The sequence below is a fragment of the Petaurus breviceps genome, unplaced genomic scaffold (genome assembly GCF_028583685.1).
Source record: "Petaurus breviceps papuanus isolate PSGF00001 unplaced genomic scaffold, PetGlider_PUasm1.0 688, whole genome shotgun sequence".
Lineage (NCBI taxonomy): Eukaryota > Metazoa > Chordata > Mammalia > Diprotodontia > Petauridae > Petaurus > Petaurus breviceps.
The window spans coordinates 691,667-716,639 of record NW_027186457.1 but is presented as its reverse complement, the minus strand read 5'-3'; the positions used below and the strand labels follow the sequence as shown (position 1 = coordinate 716,639).

General features: G+C 52.5%; 2 protein-coding genes and 1 long non-coding RNA gene across 7 annotated transcripts in view; 1 reads left to right on the top strand and 2 right to left on the bottom strand.

The window, feature by feature from the left end:
• ASIC4 (acid sensing ion channel subunit family member 4) overlaps nt 1-10,095 on the bottom strand; it is a 22,859-nt gene extending 12,764 nt beyond the window's left edge. Inside the window, exon 1 of the mRNA XM_069104400.1 lies at nt 8,998-10,095. Within this exon, the coding sequence (XP_068960501.1) occupies nt 8,998-9,741 (744 nt within the window). The 5' untranslated portion in view covers nt 9,742-10,095. The remainder of the gene's footprint in view (nt 1-8,997) is intronic.
• A 3,097-nt stretch (nt 10,096-13,192) lies between these two features.
• Nucleotides 13,193-20,889, top strand: LOC138174317 (uncharacterized). The gene is made up of 3 exons (XR_011171670.1): nt 13,193-13,385; nt 19,865-20,048; nt 20,753-20,889. It is a non-coding gene; the product is annotated as an uncharacterized lncRNA (long non-coding RNA).
• GMPPA (GDP-mannose pyrophosphorylase A) overlaps nt 19,731-24,973 on the bottom strand; it is a 7,058-nt gene continuing 1,815 nt past the window's right edge. For 3 of the 5 annotated variants that reach the window (XM_069104499.1, XM_069104500.1, XM_069104501.1), the window contains exons 5-13: nt 24,458-24,644; nt 24,098-24,157; nt 23,526-23,656; nt 22,214-22,348; nt 22,003-22,100; nt 21,771-21,817; nt 21,480-21,572; nt 20,451-20,619; nt 19,731-20,041 (exon numbers count right to left, since the gene is read on the bottom strand). In XM_069104499.1, the coding sequence (XP_068960600.1) occupies nt 19,941-20,041; nt 20,451-20,619; nt 21,480-21,572; nt 21,771-21,817; nt 22,003-22,100; nt 22,214-22,348; nt 23,526-23,656; nt 24,098-24,157; nt 24,458-24,644 (1,021 nt within the window). In that variant the 3' untranslated portion in view covers nt 19,731-19,940. The other 2 variants (XM_069104502.1, XM_069104503.1) reach the window with 2 other exon arrangements.

Genomic DNA, 24,973 nt, shown 5'->3' with positions numbered 1-24,973 from the left:
CTACCCCTCTGAACTCATGCAAGTCTCAAAGGCCACACGCATGTACTTCCGTGCCCCCAGCACCCACACAATTTTCTACACAACTACACTTATACAACATCACACCCCTACATTCATTCAACCTTACACAACACCCACATTCATATAATCCCACACAACAGCCCAGTAAGACTTCAGTCCTAAAAAATGACACCCATACCTAAGAACACCCCTACCCCCACAAGCCCACACCCCCCTGGATCCATCCACTCAGCCCCAAACCCATACAAGCCCACACCCCTACCCCCACTCAGCCCTATATACATACTCACTGTGCCCCTCTCTGCTGAACACTTACATGGTCTGGCATACATCCATCACACATGCATCGCCCTCCCTCCTGTCTCCTCTCCTTCTCTTCTCTCTGGGTTTGCCTCATTTGCATTCCCCAGGCTCCCAGCTCCTCAGCAAAGTGACCTCCGCTCAAGAAGCGCCAGAGGCTTCCACAGCGGCCAGTGAAGGGGGAGTGTGGAGGGAGCTCTATAAGGAGGTGGCCAGTGGGGGGGGGGGGGTGTGTGTGTTGAGTTTAGGGGGGCACAGTGAGTATGTATATAGGGCTGAGTGGGGGGAGGGGGTAGGGCGGGTAGGGGGGGGGGAGGGGGGGGGGGGGGGGGGGGGGAGGGATGGAGGTAAAGAGAGTTAAGAGGCCTGGGAGGGAAAAGATGATGGCCAGGATGTATGTGCTGGGGGAGGGGGCTTGCATAAGGGGGAGAAGAGGTAGGCCAGGACTAGAGGAAAGGACAGAGAAGTCTTGGGGTTCAGAAGGGAGCTTAGGGGACAAGGAGGGCATGGGAAGAGGGAAGATAAGAATTTTCACCCAGTTTCTCAAACCAGGGCTCTCTTCATTTGCTCATGAGGTCAAGAGGCTAAGGTGGTGGGCAGCTGGAATCACTTGGCAGCCCCCCTAGTGGGAGGCAGCCCTGTCCAGGGCTCCCACGACCTCCCCAGCCAGGAGAACAGTCTCTCCCTCTGTCAGACAGGCTGACTAGCTAGTCTTACCCCCTTTGCCCCATCTCAGGGCCACAGGGCCAGAAGCTTCAGGGTCTCCTGCCCCTAGAAGATGGCTCCCAGCCCCTTCTGTTCCCCCACCCAGCCAAGCCGCCTTCCCTCCCCTCCCCCTGCCTGGTATTTACACCTTTCACACATTTGTAAGCTATTATCCTGTCCACGCTTAGTCACCGCTGAGCCTAGCGCCACGGATTTAGCTGCTTTAATCTTTCCTCCTAAATCAATCCTCCATTTCCCCTTAATCATCCCGTGGCTCTTCCCTGAACTCACTCACTGCAGCCTGTCTCTCTCACTGGGGCTGGGGCTGCTCCCCCCACAACCTGGATAGCCAAGATGGGGCATCTTCAGGCCACAGTGTGGCATGAAAAGGCCGGGGCAGGTGGGGAGGGATTTCCACACTCATCTGGGAGACCCAGTTTCCCAATCCTTAACCCCGGGGAAGAAAAAAACAGGCCCCAGCCCCCATTCACCCCTAAAACCCTCACACATGCCCTTCCTTCGAGAAGTATCTACTTCTTTCCAACCCTATAGGGTCCCTTACGTCCCATTCCCCCCACACACACCCCCACAATCCCCACCCCTCTCATTTCCAGACCCATCATACATTCTCTCAGATTCATCCTCCCTCCCTCAGGATGGTGGGTCCAAGAAAGAGCCCAGAATGACTGTACCTGCTAGGTGTAAGCACCCCAAAGTGACCCTGCCTTGATCATGGGAGATGCCAGGTAGGTCTTTTCCCCTACTCAATCCCCACCCCCCCCCTTGTTGGGCCAGCCTCTAGGGCTCAAGCCACCACCCTCCCTTCCTCCCTCCCTCATGGTTGTTGCCGGGCAGGAGGCTGGACAGATCAGAGGGACTCAGAGATGGACTGAGGAATACTTGGCTGACGGAAGCCCCAGCATCCTCGTCATTCGGAAGGCAGAAGGAACCACGGGTATTCTCCCAGGCCCTCGGGCTCCCCCTCATTCCCTCATTCCTGGAAGCCACTGGCCACCCCACCCCCTCAGCCCCCAGTAGACATGATTCGGAGCGGCTGCAGCCTAGCTGCCCTGCGTCACCGGATACCAAATCGCAGACGGGACCTGGGTATTCCCTGCCAAAACCTTGTTCCTTCCTGCAAGCTAAATCTTCTCCCCAGCCCTCCACCTCCACCCCAACCCATCCTCCTTGCCCCCCAGCCCAGATCTTGTAATGTTACTAAAACATCAGGCCTGGGACTGCAGTGGGAGGAGGTGGGGTGAGGGAGACTATTTGGGGAGTAAATTCTGCACAGGAAAGAAAGTAGCAGAGGGAGAGGGAGAGGGAGGGGGGGGGGGGCAGTGCAAGGAGTGACAGGGAGTAGAGGCGGGGGTCCAGGAGTGGAGAAGTAGGGAGCATTGCTACAAACACTAATCAGCGTCTTCCGGCTGCTCCACAGAGGAGCTGAGCTGATAATGAGCTGGGCTCCCGGTTGATTCCTGATTAATGAAGAGGCCGGCGGGGGCCTCTGCAGAGTGGGACCAGGTCAGGGCTGGCTCTGCAGGGCCCCCTCCCACCCTCTGAGGCAGGTCTTCCTCCAGTCCCTGATCCCCTCCCACCATAAGGAGCCCGGATCTCATAGGGTCACCCTCGGTGTTTGACTCCCTTTGAAAGATGCCACTCCCATCTCACTCCTGGCACAGAGCCCCCTAAAAGAGGGGTAAGTACAGCTGAGGTTATATGGAAGAGAAGGATCCAAGAAAATGAAGGCAGCATCCCTGGAGGGAAAGGGGGAGGGACTGGCTGGGGAGGAAGGGGACAGCATCCAGCAGAAAACAGGGACCTGGAAAAGAGCTTCAGCTGGACAGGCTGTGTCAGACCAGGCAGGGCCCATCAGCCTTCCGCATCTCTGTCTGGCATCCAACAGGCCCCAGTGGGGAAAGCAAAGGGCTATCGGGGAACCAGGAGAAGGCGGGAAGGCCTGGGGTAGTAAAAAGGGAACACAGGGCAGAGGGTCAGACATCCTGTCTCAATGCTGACCTGAGGCTGAGGGGGCTGATGGAATGATATACAGAGAAAAGAAAGGGAACTGAGATCTTAGGGAGTCTAAAAGTCGGGGAAGAAGGGCCCTAAACCAGGCCTCAGTCTCCTCTGTCCTGATGCTGACCTGAATGATGGGGGAAGGAGCCTGCAGTAAGAGGGGGGGTCACGGGGCACTGCCCAGCTGGAAGTGGCCTTGTCTAATTGTGCTTGATTAGCAGAGAGGAAGGAGAACCAGGTGAGTGATTAACAGTCATGCCAGTCAAAGGAGGAAAGTAAAAGAATGTAGGTCGGAATGGGGCCTAGTCAGGGAAGGAGGAGAAAAGGGGAGGCAACTTTCTCTCTTGCCCTAGCTGGTGTCTGCTTAGCCTCTGACAACATACTAAGGGGCAGTTCTGGGACTCCTAAAACCTGGATTCTAATCCTGGCTGGAATACTTGCCAGTTGAGCTTGGGCAAAAGACCTGTTCCTGGGCCTTGATTTTCTCATCTGTAAAATGGGTTGGATCTGTTGCCTTCCAGAGTTCATTTGGTTCTAACACTGATTGTGAACTGGGAAACTCACTCTGCTCCCTGCCTCAGTTTCCACACCTAAGGAAAACGATCATTCAGAAATTAATAGGATCTTAAAGCTATCTAATCTAACCCTCTCATTTTATGGTTATAGAAACTAAGACCTAGAGAGGTCCACCCCACCCCACTCCCCAAGTCCCCCAGAATCTTGTTTAGGAGATTTCCTCATGTTAAGAGTCCATCACCACATTGATGAAACTTTTACCCTCCTAGAATGCCCGGCACAGAGGAGGCCTAAAGCTCTGTCCACCACTGCTGTTCTGTTAAGTGTGGACCCTTCAGAGCACCTAACCTTCAGCTTGGGTTTCCTCATCTACAAAATGAACATTATATTTGTGCCGTGTACTTACAATGAGAATTATGTAATATAACTTAGGTAAGGCATTTGTCAATAGAAAATGTGATGTAGACGGGTGTCATTGCTGTGACTTGGTCCTCTTAGTCCTGCTCTAAGAGGTAGAAGTGACCCTACATCCTTGAAGACGATGTCAGTGGATCTCAATGGAATGCTGGTCCAGCCATGGAGCAGACTCCTTCAAAGTGTTGAAGTCCTATATCTTGTAAAGACTTGTTCAGTTGTATTCAACTCTTCGTGACCCCATTTGGGGTTTTCTTGACAGAGATACTGCTAATTTTATAGGTGACTAAACTGAGGCTAACAGGGTTAAGTGACTTGGCCAGGGTCATAGTTAGTAAGTGTCTGAGACTAAATTTGAACTCAGGTCCTCCTGACTCCAGGCCAGGCACTCTATCCACTACACCACCTAGTTGCCCTTAAAAAGATAGTGTAGGAGTGGCTAGGTGGCACAGTGAATAGAGTGCCAGCCCTGGAGTCAGGAGGATCTGAGTTCAAATACGGCTTCAAACACTTAACACTTACTAGCAACTGATAGACCTGAGTTCAAATCCGGCCTTAGACACTTAACAATTACTAGCCGTGTGACCTTGGGCAAGTCACTTAACCCCAGTTGCCCTACCATCCCCCTTTCAAAAAGCAAAAAAAAAAAAGAAGAAGAAAGAAAAGAAAAGATAGTGTGGTGCAACAGAAAGAAAATAGTACTCAGAGTCAGCAGACGTGGGTGTCAATCTCTCCTCCACATCTTCTTAATTGTGGGACCTTTGGCTAGTCACTGGGCCTCTCTAGCCTCAGTTTCCTCATCTGTGAAATGGGTGTAATGATATGTGCCCTGCCCACCTTACCGGGCTTTGATGAGAAAAATGTTCTGCAAACCTTGAAGTATGATAGAAGGAAAAGGTGGTATTTTTATTATTGTTATTATTTGATTTATTTATTCAAAAAATATCTATTTATTCTAAAAAAAAATCCTGACTGGGTCCCACTTCATACAAGGAATGTGCTTTCAGGGGCTGGCTTGCACAAATTCAACCATCTTCCCAGGCATAGATTGCAGGGGCAGGTAAGTGGCACCACAGTACACAGAATCCTGGGCCTGGGGTCAGGAAAACCTGAGTTCAAATCCAACCTCAGACACTTATTAGCTGTGTGACCCTGGGCAAGTCACTTAACCCTGTTTGCCTCAGTTTTCTCATTTGTAAAATGGAGACAATAACAATAATAGCACCTATCTCCCAGAGTTATTGTAACATAATAGTTGCAAAGTACTTATGGGTCTGGGCACATAGAAAGTGTTATATCAATATTTATTATTATTATACCTTAAATTCCAGTCTCACCCAGAAACAAACAACAGTCCCACATCAAACCCATCCTGATATTTGACAAGCAATGAGACAGTAACTGAAGGATTGATGGACAGAGGGTAGATTCGATTGGAATTGTGCCTTGTTAGTAGAAGGGAAGAGTAGAAACAGTGTCAGGGTGGGAGAAAGTATTTTCTCAAGTCTCCCCCCTACCCGGAAAGATATCTCCTTTCTACCTATCTGAATCCTTCCTGCCCTCCAAGGCCGAGCTGGTGCTTCTGCCTCCTCAATGAACTTTTCCCAGGCCTTCCCAGCCTGTACAGGAGTTCTCCCTTCTCTGAACTCACTGAGCTTACTGACTGTTGACATCATTTGGTGATTAATCATAAACTGCCTTGTGACATTGCTTATACTATACCATCTGTCGTCTCTCATTGTTATTTCACTTAGGATGTGTTTAGGCTGTAAGCTCCCTGAGGGCAGGGACCATGTCTTCTTTTTTAATCCCTCAGAGTGTCTGGCATGGGGCCCCTGTATATAGGGGATGCTCAATAAATATTTGGTGCTTCCTTCACTGCTTGGGAGTAGTGGATGGAGAAGACTAGATAAGGGAGAGTAAATAGCAGTGATGATAGGTAAGAGTGAGAAGAGGTAGAAGTGTGTGAGGGGAAATGTAAGGAGGGGTAAAGTAAATGGGGAGATGGGAAATGAATTGGGGGAGTGGGGGAGGTAAAGTGTGGGGGTGAGAGATTGAAGTGGTAGCAGCAGCTAGATGGAGCACAGCTGAGGAGGACTGGGGGAGGGAGCATTACCCAAAGTAAAAATAGGCTGGAAAATGTGACATTTATTAGCTTGGATTCCAGAGGAAAGGTCACAGCATAGTGGGGAGTGGGGAAGGAGGGATCAAGGAAGGCAAGAGAAAAAATCGGGACAATAACCCCTCCTCGGATCCACTTCTCCAATGGGCTGACCCATCTCATTGTTCAATGTCCAAATCAATATCAGAACTCCCTCCATCATGCACAGATCCATCCCTATCATATACCCCATTCCCATCATGGACCCATCCCCGATGTAGATGCCATGTTTATTACTGATCAGTCCCCATCACGGATGCCATAATTTTCCTACCAGGATTAAAATCAGAATCAGATTCAGGATTTCCAGTTCTAAGAGAGGAGGGTGGGGGTGGGGGAGGGGTGGGAGGGAAACAGTGCTGAGGGACAATGGTCCCTTAGTGCTAAGAGACAATGGGGTCTCCAAAAGTGAATGAGTTTTTCCCTAAATTTCTGCTGCTTCTCATCCAGGCCTTACTGTCTTGTAGCCACTCCTGCAACAGACCCCTAAAAACTCCCATCATCCTCATGTCACCAGATTATCCAATATAAAAAGGACTCAAAAGAAATGCATCCTCCACACAGCCCTCCCCGATCACTCTCACCCTGCCCAGACCTATGAGTCCAAGGAATTACTCACATGGGCTTCCTTGACCCTAAATAGGGGGTGCCCCTGCTTCCACATGCTCTAGCCAGCTCTCCTTTCCCAGAGAACAGCAAGAAATCTCTCCTTGTTCTCTCTCATTGCTTCAGTTTTCTCCTTCTCTTCTGTCTTTGCCTTTCCCTTCCCTCCCACTCTACTCCTTTCCTCTCTCTCCTCCCCTCTTTCTTCCCCTCTTCCTCTACTCCAGTTGCCTCCCTCCCCCTTGACTTCTTCATCTCCCCTCCTGTCTTCCCCCTTTGGTTCCCCCTCCCTTTCCTTTTCCTCCCTTTCCCCCTTCCCATCCCCCTCAGGCCTTGAGATACAAACTCCCGCTCAGTAGGCACAAAGATTCCATTGATTTCTGGCCCCCATCAGCACCTGCTGGGACCAGTCTCTTCTCCTTCCCGATTTGGGGTGGGGGGCGGGGAGAGAGCAAAGGAATCTTACCCCAAGGGATGACAAACATGAGTAGGAACCTCACAGAGAACTGTGACCCCCTTCTTCCTCCCCCCCCCCAACTCTATATCCCACCTCCTAATCCTTCCTGATCTCTGCAGAGAGATAAGGCTCAGGGATCTATCACATAAGAAAAGGGGAATGAGACAGGACTAGCATGTTGCCTCAGTTTCCCTGAACAGCCCCTTTCCAGCTCACTCTTCATAGCCCCCACCCCAAAGCAGGTATGTCCCCTTTGTCCACTTTCTGCCTAACAAACCTTTCCTCCTCCCCCACCCCATGCTCCTTTCTTCTCTATGGCTGCCTCTGCTTATGCCCATGGTCAAGGAGGTTGACATCCCTCATCTGTGTCTTTCTTCAGAACTGTCCCATGGCACATGGTCCCCTATAGCAATGGAGGAGTCCAAATTTGACTGCAACCGTGATGGGATATATTACTCTATTTGGGGCATGTGTCCCATTGATGCTGAAGCTGGGTCTGTGTTGAGAACCTCATACAGAACCCTAGTTCTACTATCGTCTGCATTTCCATCTTGTGACTGATTCAGTGGCAGTAGAGTGATTGTGTGTATGTATATGTGTGTGTGTGTGTGTGTGTGTGTGTGTGTGTGGACACTGGGTAATTAAAAGGGGGTGGAATATAGAGAGTATGGTGTGAGTTGAACATGGACTGTTTGCTTTAGATACTGGCACCCAAAATATCAGATACCACATGAATGTTTGTGAAAGCATCACCGACACTATGTGTGAGAGACATACATGAACAAATGGGCAAAGGGCTTTCATGCATCATGAGTGGGACACTACTGGGTGTAGTATATACTGGGTATATACTACTGGGTGTATATATACGTAAGAAACACAGATCAAAACTCCCAGTGTGGGGTGTCTGAGTCTGTGTATGTGCACATACAGAGATATCTCCACCAGCCTGCTGTGTGTGTATATAAGATCCTGACATGTAGAGTGTGAGTTGAGAGAGATCATGGTTTTCATGTGAGGGAATGACAGGGAATGACCCTCCCTATTCCTGTGTTCAAGATCCTGACAGTAAGAGTATGGAGATGAGTAGTAATCCATGTGGGGTACACATCAAACCCAGCACACAGGAATATAGTAGTGTGTGTAAGAACCAGTCTGTTTAAGAAACTGTGGCCAGAATAAGGGATTTTCTGGAGGGGTAGAGGTGGGGGGATGGGGAGTTGTGTACCTAAGAATGAATGAGTGAGCCTGAGTGTGAGAGCCATAGAGAGACTATAAGAGGGAAAGAACTGTCAGTGGTAGTGAGTGAAAAAGCCAGAACTGAGCATGGAAGACAACATGAAAGGGGGAGTGTGTGAGAGAGAAAGAGAGAAAACACTGGCACTGTGTAAATGTCCACGAGGTTCTCCTAGGTGCTGCCCATGCCAGCTCTACAAGATGCCACCCTAAGCCCTTCCAGCTGCTCCCCCTCAATCCCCTGAGCCCATAAGCTTTGACTATGGTATTTGCCTGAGGAGGGTGCAGCAGGAGTCGGAGAAGGGTAAAAATTAATGGGGGACACGGGCACTGAAGAAGACACAGACCCTGACTTTTTGGAAAGAGGATGTTCTCTTGAGTGGCAGGATCTAGAAGTCTCCCACAGTGCTCCAGTCAGTAGTTACCCCAACCTTTCAGTGCAAGCCTGCCCCAATAAAGCCCCCTGGCACCAGGATGCCCCTCCAAACCATGTCAGTGCTGCAGTGGCAACAGCAAGAACAGGGTAAGCCCCTCAATGCTCCCACAGCTCTGGCTCTGTGCCTACTGAGTGGAGAGAGGGACCTCTAAGCCCAGGGGAGACACCAAGCAAGGACTCTGGTGGCAAAGGAAATGGGGAATCCTGATCTAGGATACCCACCCCCATTCTACCACCCCAACCCAGATGGCCCCTTCTAGTGCCAGGGGCACACCAGCTGGTGGGACTCACCACAGAGAAGTTACTGGCGGAACAGTGGTGGCCACTGAAGTTGCAGCTCTTGAGCATGTCAGCCAGCTGGTGGCCAGTGCGGTTCAGGATGTCCACCATGTCCGGCTCGGGGTAGCGAAGGCCTGCTGCCCGATGTCCATCTCTGTCCTTAGGGGGCAGCCCTGTCAGGTTGGCCAGGTGGAAGATGTCAGCATCACTGAGAGCAGAGTGTCGGAAGCGGTTGATGTTACAAAGGGTGACGGCAGGAAAGCCCAGGGCAGGGGCTACCCCGGCTGGGTCCAGGGAGACCAGGTGAGGCCGAGCCAGGTAGCTACGGGCCAGGCCCACAGCCTGGTAAAGGAAAGCAGCCAGCGAGGCCAAAAGGGCCAGTGCCCACAGGCTCCTGCGCAGCCCTCGAGGCCCCCGGCCACAGGCATGCCCCAGGCCGTGCAGGGTGCTGGAGCTGGCAAAGGTGGCCAGGTCCCTCGGGGGCGCCCCCTGGCACGCTGCCCCCAACAGGCTCTGCTCGTCCCCCTCTTCCTTCTCCTTCGGTTTTGCATCCTCCTCGGAAAATTTGATTTTGCACACTATCTCGATAGGCATCTGTCCCTGGCTGCTTGGACCTGGCCGGCCAGAGAGTCCCTGCCCGCTGTCCCCTCCCCGCCTAGCAGCCCGGGCTCTTCTCCCCAAGTGGTGGGGACAGCAGCCGCTCCTCCAAACTCCCGCCGAGGAGGGGGAGGGGGACACGAGGGAGGGGAGCTGCTCACACTCCCAGCAGCTCCGCAGCCCTGGCTGCTGCCGCCGCTTGTCTCTCTCCTCGATCGTCTCCTTGTGGCTTCGCTTATCAGCAGCAGCACAGCTGTCAGCCCCTGCGTGTGTCCCTGCGAGCGCTCGCTCCGCCACGCCGCTCAGCCCGCGCCGCTCAGCATGTGCTCGGAAGCCCACCCCGCGCTTAATAATTCAGGACATGTCAACAGCGTTTCACCGGCGGGCGGGCTGGCAGCAGGAGCCGGGCCAGAGGAGGGGAGCGCCAGGGGCGGGAGCGGACCCCAGCCCAGTCCCGGGGAGTTCCGCTCTGCCCGTCACCTCACTCAGGACCCCCAAACTCTCTTAGCGCCCCCAGCCACAGGGTGCGTCCTACCCACCCCCACTCCCAATCACATGACAGATTCCCAGCTCTGCCCTGCTCCCTTTATTCCCTGCTGGGCCTGAGGCCGTGGCCCTGAGCAGCCCCCACGCTAGTTCACGGTTGAGCACCACTCCGCAGGCCCCACCCAGGTCCGCCGTGGACCACCCAACATCTCTACAGCTACCACGACTACCACTGGCCTTGCATCTGACCCCGATGCCCTATTTTCAGCTTCCCCGGCTGCTTTACCTGAGCCACTTGTTTGAATAGCTCATGAACTTGAGAGGAGGAAAAGAGGGTACGGAATCCCGCACTGGCTCCTCTACGCCTCCCTGAGGCTCCCTCTAGGTTCTGGCTACAGTGCTTTGCCCCAAAAGAAGCCAGGTCTCTCTTCCAGTCCCCGGTCATCCCCACCCTCCCCAAGTCTCCAGACCCTCCCAAGCAGCAGCAAAGGGGGTCCTCCCGGCTGACTGGCAGCAGCTGCGGCTCCCTCGCCTCCCCAGATGGTATGGCAAGGCTAGTGAGAGTGCTGCCTGGGCTCAGGTAAAGTGAAGCAGAGAAGTAGGGAAGATGTCCTACCTGGATGAGAGGGTGTGGGGGTGTTTGGCGGGTCTCCCTTGGGGAAGTGAGGAGAAACTTCTGTGGAGAGATTGTTTTGGGGTGTGGGATTGAGGTAGGTAAGATGAACATGGTTTTTAAGGGGTTTGGGAGTGAAGGGTGCTGTCTTCACAACTGTGGAGGCACTAGGGGACTACCACAGCATCTTAAGGTTTAAAAAATCAAATCAATGCCAGGTAGAGTGAAATACTTGTGTTGGTGAGATAGCCAAGCTGAGGAATATGCCATGGCCCAGAGCCTAGCAGGGGAACACCCGATGGGATGGGCCATCTTGATGTGGGGTGAGGGAGACACGCTAGCACTTGTGGACAGGGAGAAGTATGTAGGCTGGCCTGGGAGCATTAGCATGTGCCCTCCAGGGACAGAGGTGGCAAGAGAGGAACAGTATGAGCCTTGGGGAGGGGATATTAGGAGGGGGTAAGGAAGAGCAGTGTGTAGGAGCATGTGCCTTCAGAGGGGAGGCAGCACATGTCCCGGGGGGGGGGGGAGGGGGGGGCAGGGTGGGGGGGGGGTGGCGGAGGGGGGGGGGGGGGGGGCGCGGGGGGGGGGGGGGGAAGGCCGCTCCATCGATCCAGCGCCGCGGAACCAGCAGCAGAAAAAAAAAAAAAGTGCGAAGGGAATCGATCTGAGAGAAACGGCAGCTGCTGGGGATTAGAGCCCAAAGCCCGCCTGCCGCCACCCCCACCCCCCCTCTTTCCATGCACCAGGCCTGCCCGTCTACACCCGCCTGGGCATTCCTGCGGGCGGGGGCACTCAACCCCTGCTTTAGCCCTACAGGGAGAAAAGAGAATGTCTCCCCGAGGGTCCCTGTCGGAGAAATGGTCCGTGTTCCATGCCAGCTCAGTTCCACCCCTATCTTGGTGTCTCTTCTGCTCTCCCTGGAGACATCAGGTCCCTCCCCATGCAGAAGCATGCATACCCTGCATCTTCCTATTCTATCCGCTCTGACCCCAACTCCTGGTCAAAGTACCCTGCCTGGCTGGCTAGGGAGGCTGGGACCAAGAAGCTGATCTACAACAACGTCCCCAGAAGGAAGCTGGGGACTTGGATACCTGGTTCCCCAAAATGATCTTCCTGCAGGATCCCTAGGGATAGGGTCAGGATTCATGGGTCTCAGCTTCCAACTGAAGGCTCAATGTGGGGTTTTGTGGGGAGGAGTCTGTCATGGGGACCTCAGAGAGCTAGAAGTGATATGTTGTGGAAAATGCAAATGTTGCTAAGGTGACCGAAGGATGGGTCAACATCCCCCTTTCTCTTTCTTCCTGCCCCCCCCCTGGAAATGACCCATTCCCTCTAATCCTAAACTACCCCTCTTTTCCAGTCTCCAGTCCATTCTCCCCCTCCTTTCCACCACCCCCCATCCTCCTCTACCCTCTTCTCTCCTTCTCCTCCCCTTTCTCCCAGTATTGATTTTTCTTTACTGGGTTTTTTTAAAGGTGATTTAATTGCTTTTTTAAGGTTACTTCAGTCTGGGTCTTTGCCAAGGAAATGAGGGGCCTGGCCACCTCAAGCTCAAACTCCCACAGTCTTCCATACCTAATCCCCAATTACCTACATGCCCTTAACTTACTCCCCAGATTTCCAGTCTTTTCAAAACCTTAAATCCCCTCTTCCCTGCTCCCCCCTGGCATGCATAGTAAATCCACGTCACCCCTCCCTTTTCCCCTAAGGGAGAGGCAGAAAAAGTTCTCTTTCAAACAGTAATGTGGCTGTAAAATTCCACATGCATCTGGGAAAGAGGGGTACCACCTTGTTTGAGAGGGGGTTTTTGTGGTGGAAAGGAGTTGGCACCACCATAGGACAGCTCTCAAATCCTTAAAATACAAAGCAATTGTGAACAGTTCCCACCCACCCCTCAACAATCTCTACACCACCAACCGGTTCCACCATTCCCCAATCTTCCCATCACCTGTCTCCCATCTCCACAGAAATGTCCCCACATACTCAACCCCTCATCCCTTTTGCTCATTTACCTCATTCACTACCACACCCCACTGCTTCTCCAAAACCACCCTCCCCAAGCCCCCATCTTCTTAACTCTTCACCCCTGGTTGCTCCCCCATTTTCCTTGTGGCCCCCCATTCCCATTCTCCCCTTCTCTCTCCGCTTCCCTGCTTCCTCTCTGCTCTCTCCCTGCCCGGCTGCAGTTGGGTGATAATCTCCCTCATTTAGCCTCCCGGCTGCTTCCCCGGCTCATTGCCCAGCTGGTCCCTGGGGCCCAGCCCAGATTCCTCCCCCTCCCCAGTCCCTATAGCCCATCCTCCTCCCCAATCCCTTTTTTGCTTCCCCCACATATCTGCAGACTTGTCCTATATCCACATACACACCCACCCCATCTCTGGAGACTACTTTAAGGGGTATCAAGGTCAGCCAGAATTGATGCTGGCTTGGACTAGGCTATGGAGGCAGGGGCATCATCAAGTCCCTGGTTCTGTGTGATGAGAGCTTCTCCTGAAAGATGATCTGAAGTACTGCTGGGAGTTAATATCAAGCCCAGAGGGTATGTTTCCCTGTCCTCTTCTTGTCCCTTGTGGAAGCTGGCAGACATTCCAGTCCTCCTCCCCTTGCCCCACATCCCAGAGGGTCCCCCAGAGATGATGGACTGGCCTTTGAGACAGTGATTAAAGGAAAATAGAAGGTGGACTGGAGAGGGAGAGATTAGAAGAGGACATCTGCACGGCTAGGCTGGGTGACAGCCCCAGGAGCATCAGAGTGGGTGAGGAGAGGAAGGGAAGAGAGGAACAGAGAAATACAGGTTTGGGGGACAGGCAGGTGGGTCAGTTTAGCCCAGCTGGGATGGGGTCCATTTGAAAACCTGTGGTTCAGTTCTGGCAAGCTGCCTGAAAGGAAGACCCTGTGACCTGGGAAACAGCTGCAAAGAGCAACTACAATCCCCCTGAGCCACGTCAATCCCTTACAACTGCCCCCCCCCCCCCATGCACACAGATACACCCCACCAACCCTCACAGGGAAAACGCAGGGACCCGCCCTGGGGCTGTCCTCTCCCTCCCAAGCACAGGACGTGGAGCCTCCACCAATTGTCGGAATTTATGTGGTTTTCTCCTACCCACCCCGACCCCACCCCTATATTATCCTATCTTACCATCACCACCCCCAGCCCTTCCCTTAGACTATCGTACCCCTCCTCAACCCTCTGGTGTGACAAAATTGGCCCCTACCCCTGATTTGTATATGTGCATCCCCACATTTAAGGCCAGAACAATCGCCATCCTCCCCCCCCCCCCCAAAAAAAAAAAAAACTCCCGAAAAACCCCTACACTGCGGGGCTTCATTTTTCTTTCCCTTCAGGCCGACTCTAATTCCTCACCTCCAAGGATTCCCACCATCAACGCCTCCCGTTCAAGTCACCCCTCCCCCAAGGGCTTCTCTTCCCCACCAACCCCTAGTGTCCCCCACTACCTACCCAAAGGGGATGGGGGGGGAGGTGTTGCTGAGCCAGTACCCTGGAGTGGGTAGCGAGTGGGAGAATGGGGGGGACATACAGGGGCTGGGCTGGTGAGCGGGGCTGGCGAGCTCGGCGGTGACAAACGGGCGGTGCGGGGGCCGGGGGGGCGGGGGGCGGACGGCGGCTGATTTATCTGGGTTATTTATGCCGCGGACGAGGCAGGAGAAGCGGTTAATGAGAGTCCCGGGGAGGGGGGGGCGGGGAGGCCGGGACGTGATCTGAGGCGGTTGAAGAGGGTTAGAGTCCCGGAAGGAAAGGCTCTGCCCCCCCAGCCCACCCACACCGACACTACCCCACTTTACCACTTCCCTAGTCCCGCACAGCCCTACCTCTCACCCCAAACACCCCCCATCCCCTACTCTGAACCTTTTACTCTTGCCTCTAACATCTGCTGTCGCTGTCCCCCCCACCCAACCCCTAGCCACTTCACAGTGATTCAGGCTGAAAGGGGCTAGAGCCAAGATTTGGGGAGTGGGGGAAGGGGACTACCAGACTGAGCTGGGGAGAAGCGCCAGGGCAAGGGAGGTGGGAGAGGGGGGTGGACGAGACAGAAGCCAAGGACAACTAGAGAGAAAGACCAGAGACAAGAGATACTGTACAGGGGAAATGGCAGATGGAAAGTAGACAGAAATAGAGGTGGAGTGGCTGTATACATTGGGGAATATGGAGATTAGAGGGATAGGGTGCAGAGGGAAGGGTCAGAAAGAAATGGGGATGAAGATGAAGGAAAGGTCAGAGATGGTATGGAATGAGAGACTAGGGGATCCAAAGAGCTCACAGAAATGTGGAGGGACGGATGGGGTGCAGATGGAGAAGTTAGATATGAAGTAGGGGTGTGGAGGGAAAAGGTTAGAGAGATAAGTGCAGATGGGAAGTCAGAAATAGGAGAGCAGAGAGGGATGTCAGAGAAATGGAGTGGAGAGATAGATGGGATACAGGGAAACATGGAGAACAGGAGAGAAATGAGATGGGGAAGAGAAAGATGGGGTTCAGAAAGGGAAGGGTCAGAAAGATGACGTGCCCAGGTCACATTAATGGGGGGGGGAGGAAGGGGGTAGGGTGCAGAGCTGAAATCAAACGTATGAGATAGAGGAAGAGATGTGGTGCAGAGAAGAGGTCAGAGGGATGGGAATGGAGAGGGGGAAAGGTCAAAAAAAGATGGGAGTCCAGAGGACAGAGAGAAATCCAGAGGGTGACAAAGAATGAGTGTCAGTGGTGGTGGGGAAACAGAGAGGAAAAAGAGGTGAGGTCAGGGAGCAAAGGAAGTCAAAGAAAGCAGAAAAAAAGAGGATAGAGGTGGGGGAAGGAGGGAGATGGAGAAGGAGGGGGAGAGGGCTTTGCAGCAGTGAAAGCTGCTGGGAGAAGATAAGGCAGCAAAGCAGCAGGAGGGATTAAAGCTCTAAGGGGCAGGAGAGCAAAGGGAGGGGAGAAGAAGAGAGGGGAAAGGATAAAGGGAGGGAGGGAGAAGAGAGGAGAGGGACAGAAAAGCAAGTGGTGAAGATCTGGGAGGGAAAATGGGGAGAGGTGGGTCTTGATTTAATCAGTGTGGGGGGGGAGGGAGGGATGGGGCGGGGGGGGGGGGGAGGGGGAGGGAGGGGGGGGAGGAGAGAGGGAGAGAGAGAGAGAGAGAGAGAGAGAGAGAGAGAGAGAGAGAGAGAGAGAGAGAGAGAGAGAGAGAGAGAGAGAGGTCAGGTCAGGGGTGGGGAGGAGAGAATCAAGGGATTGGAAAAGAAAAAGGAGAGGAGATACGGACAGATGCTTGGGGTTAGACAATCTGTAGTGATTTGGGGAATGGAGTGGGAAGCCCTTCAGAGAAAGGGGACAGAGGGAAAGCCTCTCCCCATTAAGTAGCAGACCTTGGAGAATCCCCTCTTCCAACCTTCCACTGCAGCCTCAGACTAAACAGAACAGAGCCCCAAAGATAGATGGATGAACTGCTGTGGGAAGGACCTAAGGAAAAGGGAACCACAAGGATCTGGGGAGGAGGGTAGCTGACAAGGGAGGCAATTTGAAGCTCAGAGCCCAGAATTGTTTCATACTCCAGAGAGCAGCTATTCCTCAGGAAGAAGGATAACAGAGCCTACATTGCTGAGGGGCAGGTGCTTAACCTTAGGGGACATGCTAGAAAAGTGAAACAGAGAAGCCTAGGAAGTAAGTTAATTCAGGTCCCCAACAATACCCCCCAAAGAGTCAAGGGCAGACACAAGGTGAGGCCAGAGGCAGTCAAGACCTATGGGGATGGTCTAGTAAGGTGTGGTGGGGGGGGAGGGGTGTCTCTTCAATATGCCTTGTAGATCACATAAAGAAAAGGGTTGGCTGGTCATGGAGGCAGGGGTGTGAGTGGTTGTCCCCCAGATCTTGCTTCCTCTCTGCAGTGCCTTTGAGAGCCAACTGGGATGCTGCTGTCCTCCAGCCCCAGACCAGAAGAGGCTAATTCTAGGGAGAGGGTATGCTTGGGTTCCCTAAGGGCCCAGGTCCTGGGAGGAGACAGAAAGAAGAGGGTGCTAAAACAGGGAACAGAGAGGGAGGAGGAAAAAGGGGGAGGAGTAGAAAGAAGTGAAGGTGTATGAGCCTGTCAGGGTAATTGTGTGTTTTTGTCAGTTTTCACGTCTGTCTGTCAGTACATCATGTTTGTATGTCTGTCAGGGGGTGTATCTGTGCTGCATTGTTGAGTGTGTCAGTGTGCCTCTGTGTCATGGTGTGATTCTATGTGTGTCTTTCTGTCTTGGGGAGAAAGCAAACGGGGAGGGCTGTCCCCAGAACTGTCCCTACCCAGCCTCCTCCCTCCTTTGGGGGAGGGGGGGAAGGGGCTCTGGGTGCATCCAGCTGTGTTCAGTGCTGATGTGGCAGATGTGGAGGAGCGCCCAGCTGTGCCAGCTTCCATAGGGTGGGGGAAGGGGGGTGCTGCAATCTGCTCCCCAGCTAATGGCTGCTAAGTGCTTGGGGGAGGGAGAGGGGGAAGGGAACATGGATCCAGGCTCTGAGTAACTTAGTTATTTAGTTAGGACTCAGACCAGGCTCTGCTCCTTCCCCATCCCTCGTCTTCCATCCTAATCTCTGTTCTTGTCCTCCTCTTTAGCCCAGGCTCTATCTGTCCCACCTTTTGGGTTGTGTCTGTTTCCATCCCAGAATGGCGATTGGTCCCTGATGCCAGTCCACATCTCTGCTTGGAATCCCTGTCCCCACCTCTTCCCCATGTGTCACCCCATCCCTCTCTCCCCCTCTGATTCTACAGAATAATCTTTTTATGGAAAAGGAGAAAAGCTCTAATGGCAAGCGCATTCACCTCCCCCGCACCCCTGTCCCCTCCTCCACCCTCATCAATCTACCCATCCCCATCCTCCACCCTCTGCTCCCAGTATCTTGTTCCCCATCTCCATACTCTCCATCACTCACCCACTCCCTCCTACTTTATTGCCTAGTAAGTCCCCCTCACCCCAACATTCGTCTTTCCTGGAGTTCGTTTCATCCCAGGTTGGAAGCAAGAAGGAATCTGGGTCCCAGAAAAGGCTCTTTCTTCTCAATTTTCTCCTTCTGTCTCCCTGTACTACTCTATGCCCTACCCTCCATCCCAAGCCCTTCTCTTCCATTTAAGCTCGTCCTGCCCCCACAGGAACATAATGCCCCCCAAAGTCACACCCTAAAGTGAGACAACTGGTGTGAGGAAGAGATTTGAGGTTCTCTTCCATTCCTATTTTCTTCCCTCAGCTCCACCCCACCCCACCACACTTACACACAAAACATCCAGACCCTCTCTCCCCCTTCCCCCAGTGAGAGTGTGTGTATGTGTATGTGTGTGTGTTGGGAGTTGGGGGGGTGGGGTTGTCCCGGAGGCCAGGGCCTGACACAGACTTATTGGATTTCACGGTGTTTTGCTGAGAAAATAATTAAATTATCATATTTATGACGGAGCTGCCATGGCCTCTACCAGTCACATAGAACGGCAGGGTCAGGAGGGGAGGCAAGACCCCAGTGTCACAGACTGCACCCCCAACTCCCTCCATTCATAGAGACATGTGCTGTACCTGGGAGGGAATGCAAGTATCAAGCTGAAAACTATAGCTCCACTCCCAAAATTGGGGTAGGGGAAAACCCCAGGTTCTGGAGGGAAAGGGAGGCAAAAGTGGGGACCAAAAAGTAGAAACAGTAACAGCAAGTGATATTTCCTCTTCTCCCTTTAGGAGCAGCCTCTAGGGTTAAGGGCCAGGAAAACACATTTTCTACTCTCCACAGCAGCCTAACTTCTGTGAACCCCTAAACCTGGCACTTGCCTGATACCCAGAGCTGGCCTTCAAGTGGGACCCTCAAAATTGCCCATATTCTCTAAGCCTCCTGAACCCCCCAGGGGCCCAGGCTTAGGCTCTCACACTGGTAACTCTCCCCGAAACATTCAACCTCCTGCTGCTGGTACCCCTCCTCCTCCCCACTCCCCCCCCCCATTCTCTTCGGGTAATTAGATTCCTCTCAATTAGCAGATTACGATCATTACCAGCTCATCTGGCAACTAAGCTCCGCACCCACAGCTGGGGGAAGGGGGAGAGGGGAGAGCACATAGGGGTCACAGGCACATAGGGTGGGGACAAAGTTTTTTTTTTTTTAATTCAAATCCCTTAGTGTGGGGAGATGAAGAAGTCTCAAGTGTCAGAGCAGGGAAGGGGGTGATGACCAGGGCAACCATAATGGCTACTGGAATTTGGATGATTGTCTTCCTTGCCCCTACCCCCTACTAAATAGTACCTCCCACTGGGAGTCCCACAACCATGGCAGTATCTGCCACCCAGAACCCAAGAAGCAGAAGACAGGGACACAGAGTGATGGAGAGAGAAAGAAGGACCTCTTCTCTGCTAGCAGTGCAACTTGAGTAGCAGATGGAGCTAGCAAAGCAAAGCAGGGAGGGGGCTGGAGTGGAGCTCAAACCAAGGGGGAACCTGCCGGTAACACCCTGGCCCAGGACTCAATCTCCTGATTCCAGCTTTACCCCAACACTGACCAACCAACCTAGATGTTTCACACTCTCCTTGGTAATCAATCCCTTCTGTTGCTGAGACAGACAGAGACAGAGGAAGGCAAGGAGACAGACCCACAACAGAGAAGCTCGGCATTGTGTGGGGAGGGCAGCAGTTGGGGGTTTGAGTGTGGGTTGTTTATTGGGTGAAGTTTTTGGGGAGAAAAGACAGGATGGGATATAAGGCAATGTGAGTCTCCCTCCTGAGCAGTAGAAGAGGATGAAGGGGGGAGATTTACCATGAATCCAGATTCATTATTCATGAGCCTGCAGCCCAGAGACTCCAATTTAAATGCTAATGTGGGTGGGGGGGTGGGGGGGCCCTGACTCAGCTGCCCCCCTCACTCCAGTCATAGGCGGGAGACAGTCCTAGCTCCAAGGTTCATCAGGGTTTATTGGGAGGTGGAAAGGGAGGAGGAGAGCCCTGACCACCCACATATCTCCCACAACCCCAGAGTACCAGTCAGTTGAAGGTTCAGCTCAACTGACTCCATCCCTTCCTCTCCAGAGACAGGAGTCAGCCTGAGCAGCAAGGCTCACGGAGGAGGGGTGGGGGGGGGCCTTCCTTCCCCAAGTCCCCCATTTCAGAGGATGATCTGGTTGGTGAAGCTCCGGCTTAGCTCCTTGTGTGGCAACACAATGGAATTCAGGATCAGCACCTCCGCAGGAATTCTAACCCGGCAACCTGCAAGGTGAGTAGAATGAGCACAAGAAGAGGTCAGAGGAGGAAGGGAGAAGGCATTAGGCAGGGATCCAGGGGCCACTGGCATCTGGGAATGACACATAGCATAGGTGCCCTAGTCTGCTGCCCACAGCTTAGGCAGAGCAGGCAATCAAGGTTTGCTGAATGAGACCCCTAACAGGGTATTAATGCCCAGGGCAGTTTCTGGGGATGCCCCTGCTCAGCCACCTTAAATCACTTCCAAGAGCAGAAAAGAATGGGTGGCACACACAATAATAGCAGCTTCCTGTCTCATCAAATCAGGACTAGGGATATTGGTATCCACCAGCAGCCCTAGACATAGCTTCCCCCAGTACCAACCCTTTCTCCCCACTCCCGGCCCTACCCCAACACAGGAAGTCATTTTCCTTACCCAGGATGGTGATGGCTGGCAGCAACTTCCCATCCCGGAAAAGGCTCTCACTGTCCATTCGGGCTCGAGGATCATTGGGATTGGGATCATTGGGTGTACCCTCCACTCGGGCCCATCGCCCTACTGTGCTCCCCCAACCTACAATACTGTGTAGCACACATGTGTGCTCCTATGGTGAGGAAGATTAGGGCAGGGTACAGGAAACAGCAGAGAACAGATGAGGCTCAGCCCTCTGACTCCCAGAGAGCTGAGATTCCCAGACCTTGCTGTGCCCCTCTCCCTCTCCCATTCCTCTTTCCTAGGTGTGAGGCCAACAACACAGCTCACTGTTGCCGCCTATGGCCATTTCTGCCCACTGCCATCACCCAGCTCAGTCTGAAAGAGAAGTCACAACCATTTTCCTTCGTGGCTGAAAACAGCACAAAATCCTTCTTAGTTTTGTTGCTTGTTTTTAAAGGTTTACTGCTACAAAGTATAAGAAAATATATACAGGAAGGGTTTGAATAAGAGTAAATCCCAAAGCTCCATGCCAACAGCAAGGCCTCACACTTCTTAGTGGTCTCTTTCTTCCTGACCCCTATCAAGCCTGGTCCTCAGCTTTGACCTCAAGCTCATTGGGTCGAGGCCTTGGATATCAGGGTATCATAGATTAGAATCAGGAAAACTTGAGTCTGAATCTTGCCTCAAATCCCTACTAGCTGTGTGTGAGTGACACTGAGTAAACCACTTAACACTTGAATCTGTAAAATGGGGATAATAGGATCCTATCCACAAGACTGTCATGAGGATAAAAGGAGATAATACATGAGAAGGACTTTGTAAACTGAAAACACTACATAGCCATTATTAGCAATGACCTGGACTGAAATGGGGCTCTAGTCCTGACCACGATCCCTCAGGTTTATCAAGTAGTACAGAAACACTGTTCCCTCTCCTCTTTCCACCCTGGGGAGCATGGGATTTCCACCCAGCCCTTCCAGGACAATATCCTATCTCCCTTCTTACTCCCCCAGGCCTGCATCCCCATACCTGCAGAGTTGCTCCATGGAGGACAATGGACTCTCGGAGCCGAACTCCCTCCCCTATAGTCACACCTTCTCCGATGGAGACATTAGGACCAAGCTACAGAGAGAACACAATTTAGATCTGGAGATTATCTAATATAATCTCTTAATTTGACAAATGAAGAAAGTGAGGGCCCTGGGTCACATAGCTCATTAGGGGCAGAGGCAGGGACTAAAATCATAAGGGCATCAGAGACAAGGGGTCACTCCCACTACTTCTTCTCCTTAGAGCCCCTGGAACTATGACCTCACTCACCACTGCAGACGAGGCCACTTTAGCTGTCGGGTGGATAAAAACATTTCCTATAAGCAAAAGAGAAAACCTGGGGAAAAAATATTCCAAACCAGCCCTAAGAAGGGGAAGGGGAAGGGGAAGGACTGGGGGTCTCAGATGTAGAAAGATATCAAGAATTGTGTTTCAGATGAGAAGGGACAGGTCAAAAGCAGGTTGGTATCTATGTGAACTCCAGGGAGGAAAGGGGCATTACCTCTGATGCAGGGGCCTCCAGGAGTGAGCTGGGCCAGTCGCTCGGGGTGAGTGAGCTGGTAGCGGTTCAGATAGAGACGAGAGGCATAAAGTGCAGAACTATGGTGACAGGGAAGGAGGAGGAGGTCAAAAGCAAACAGGTCCTGACCCCATCCCCTTTCACTGGAGCCCTCTCCATATGGAATCCCCAATGTGCACCAGCCCCTCCATACCCTGCAGACTTGATCTGACTCCAGATACCATCAGTGAGGTGGACATAGATCTGGCCCTGTCCAGAGAGTGCTGTGAACACATCCTGCTCCAGTCGAATGGTCCCTGCCCCAGGCCAACTGCCTGAAGAGCCGTCTCTAAGGGAAATCAAGGAGGTGTTGGAATCAGGGGACAAGGAAGTTTGTGGTGATGTCTCAGGAAGCCCATTACCCTTCCAAGCACATTCTCTAGCCCTGGCGTGAATTGTCCAGGTACTCAGGCACATTCCAAGGACTTGGTGGCCTGGAATCATACATCAGACATGTCAAACATGCCTGTGGCCCACAAGACTCCACAAGTGAATCCAAATCAGATTAAAATGTAACTGGGAAATATTTAACAAAAAAATTTTAAAAAACAGTGTAATATAGATAATGTTCATATGTGGTTTTCTAAGTCAGCTGCAGCCACAGAAATGTTTACTCATGGTTCAGGGGCCCCTGTATCTATCTGAGTTTGACACTGCTACCCTATAGCACATCCCGGGGGATATGTTACAGATGAGGCACTCACCGCCACCAAAGGACTTCAGGTACTCATACTACACCACAATGCAAAGAGAAGAGGCAATCACAATGCCACCCTCCATCCTTCTCCTTCCCCTGCCTCTATCCTCACATGCAGCCCCAACCCTGGGGGAAAGCCTGGAGTGGGAATGACCAAAGAACCTAGATCCCCCTTTACTTTATGCACTCACAGGGCCTAAAACCCTACTGTTTCTATCCCTTCCCCTGCCCCTTGATTCAGAGACAGACACTCACCCCACATCAAGGCAGCTGGTGAGGCCAGAAAAAGATGAAGAGGGAGATGGCAGAGACAAAAGACACCAGAAATAAACAGAGAAGCAAAAGGAGATGGAACGCCAAGCTGAGGCAGAGTAAGAGTGGTAAATGTGAAGGAATGAGGCATGAAACAGGGGCTGCAGGAGATGAGGAAATGGACGTGAGAGCCCAGGCTAGGGGAGCTCAGGAAGCCTTTAGTTCTCAGCAGAATGAAGGGTCCCTAGTCCCTGGGAGTTAAGGTCATGGAAGAGTACCATCCAGGGACACTCCCAGGGCTGGCTGCAGGTAGGGGAGGGGCTCTGAGGTATCAGGTTTGCTGAAGTCATGTGACCAAGAAGAGTTGAAACCCAAAAGGGACAAGATGAAGAGGGACAGGAGCTGGGAGAGGGCAGACAGGATAGGGACAAGAATAAAAGGAGCAGGAGGCAGGATAGAACCAGGTAGAGAAGAGACTGTCTAGAGGTCTGCATCAAGGACTTGGGACGCATCTCACAGTTGCTGGTCCTGCTGGTTTCTCTGGAAGACATCACGAAGGGGCTTCAAGGCTTCAGGGGAGAAGAGGTAAATGCCACAGTTGATGATGTCACTCACAAACGTGCTTGGTTTCTCCACGTAGTGCAAAACCTGAAGGTGATGAGAAGAAATGGGGAGGGAGGGAAAGGCCAAAAAAAGCTGATGACCACTGCTCACAAGATTTATGGGGACATCCCGCTGAAAAGCAGCAGAGTCCAAGGGATTCACGTTAGGACAAATGGTGAGAAGGGACTGACTGCCAGGATCCCCTAAAGGTCCCTGACCTTTGTGATGCTACTGGGGTTCAGGTTTGAGCAGAGCGCCCCCTGGGGGAGTCACTAAGATTAGCAGCAAAAGCTAGGGAAAGAAACGAAGACCAGAAAATCACTTTTCCAAGGACCCAGACATGGAATAGGTTAAGGGTATACTCTACAAGAACAAAATGCAACCAAAATCCCTTAAGGGTAGGGACAGAGAAAAGTCTAGAACTTCAGCAGCTTAGGAAATAAGAACCAGGCTATCACCTTCCTCTCCATCTTGGCCTCTCCTTACCTCATGTGTTTCTGGATTCTCCACAATGCAACCATAATTAAGAGACTGACTCCGGTTTGCCTGAGAGACAAGGACACATGAGCAAGTTGGGAGGCAGGGACCTGACTTTTTCTCTTCCATCCCCTACAGCCATGAAACTTTGACAAAAAAGCAACCGCCTAATAAAGGGTGCTACTTAACTGTGGCCTTCCCTATACCTCCCTCTGAAGGAAGAACAAGAGGGCAACCCAGGGGATGGGTGACTTCTCAAATTACTTCCCTGGGCTAGCTTCTCCTCAATTGTCATAAATAAGGTGACCTTCCCCTCCACGCCCATCACTACTGACCCCTGGCGACCCCTAGCCCTTCCATCTCTCTCACCGTGGTGCCAAGGAGCAAGAAAGGATGGGGCTGGCGTCTGTGGGCTGCTAGCATAGCACTCAGTGGGAAGTCTGAGCAGACATCAGCATTAAGAACGAAGAAAGCTTCGGGACCCCCTGCCAGGATCTGGTCTCGGAAATGATACAGACCACCCCCTGTACCCAGGGGGGCAAATTCCTGCAGGTACCTAAAGCCCAGAAAACCAGACACACCCTCCAGATGAGATATAGTGAGAATCACCCACTCCCCTGATCCCTCTTATTCCCAGGGACATCGCCACTCAAGCCACCCCCTCCTGTTCAGATCCTGGAAATTCAATAGAAGAAGAGATTCCCACAGAAAGATTCCCTCCTTCCTTTAGAATCATAAACTTACAGGTATGTAAGTGGACCCAACCTGGAAGACACTGAGGCAGCTTCTCCCACTCCCCCTGCACACACACACACACACACACACACACACACACACACACACACACACACACACACACACACACACACACACACACACACACAC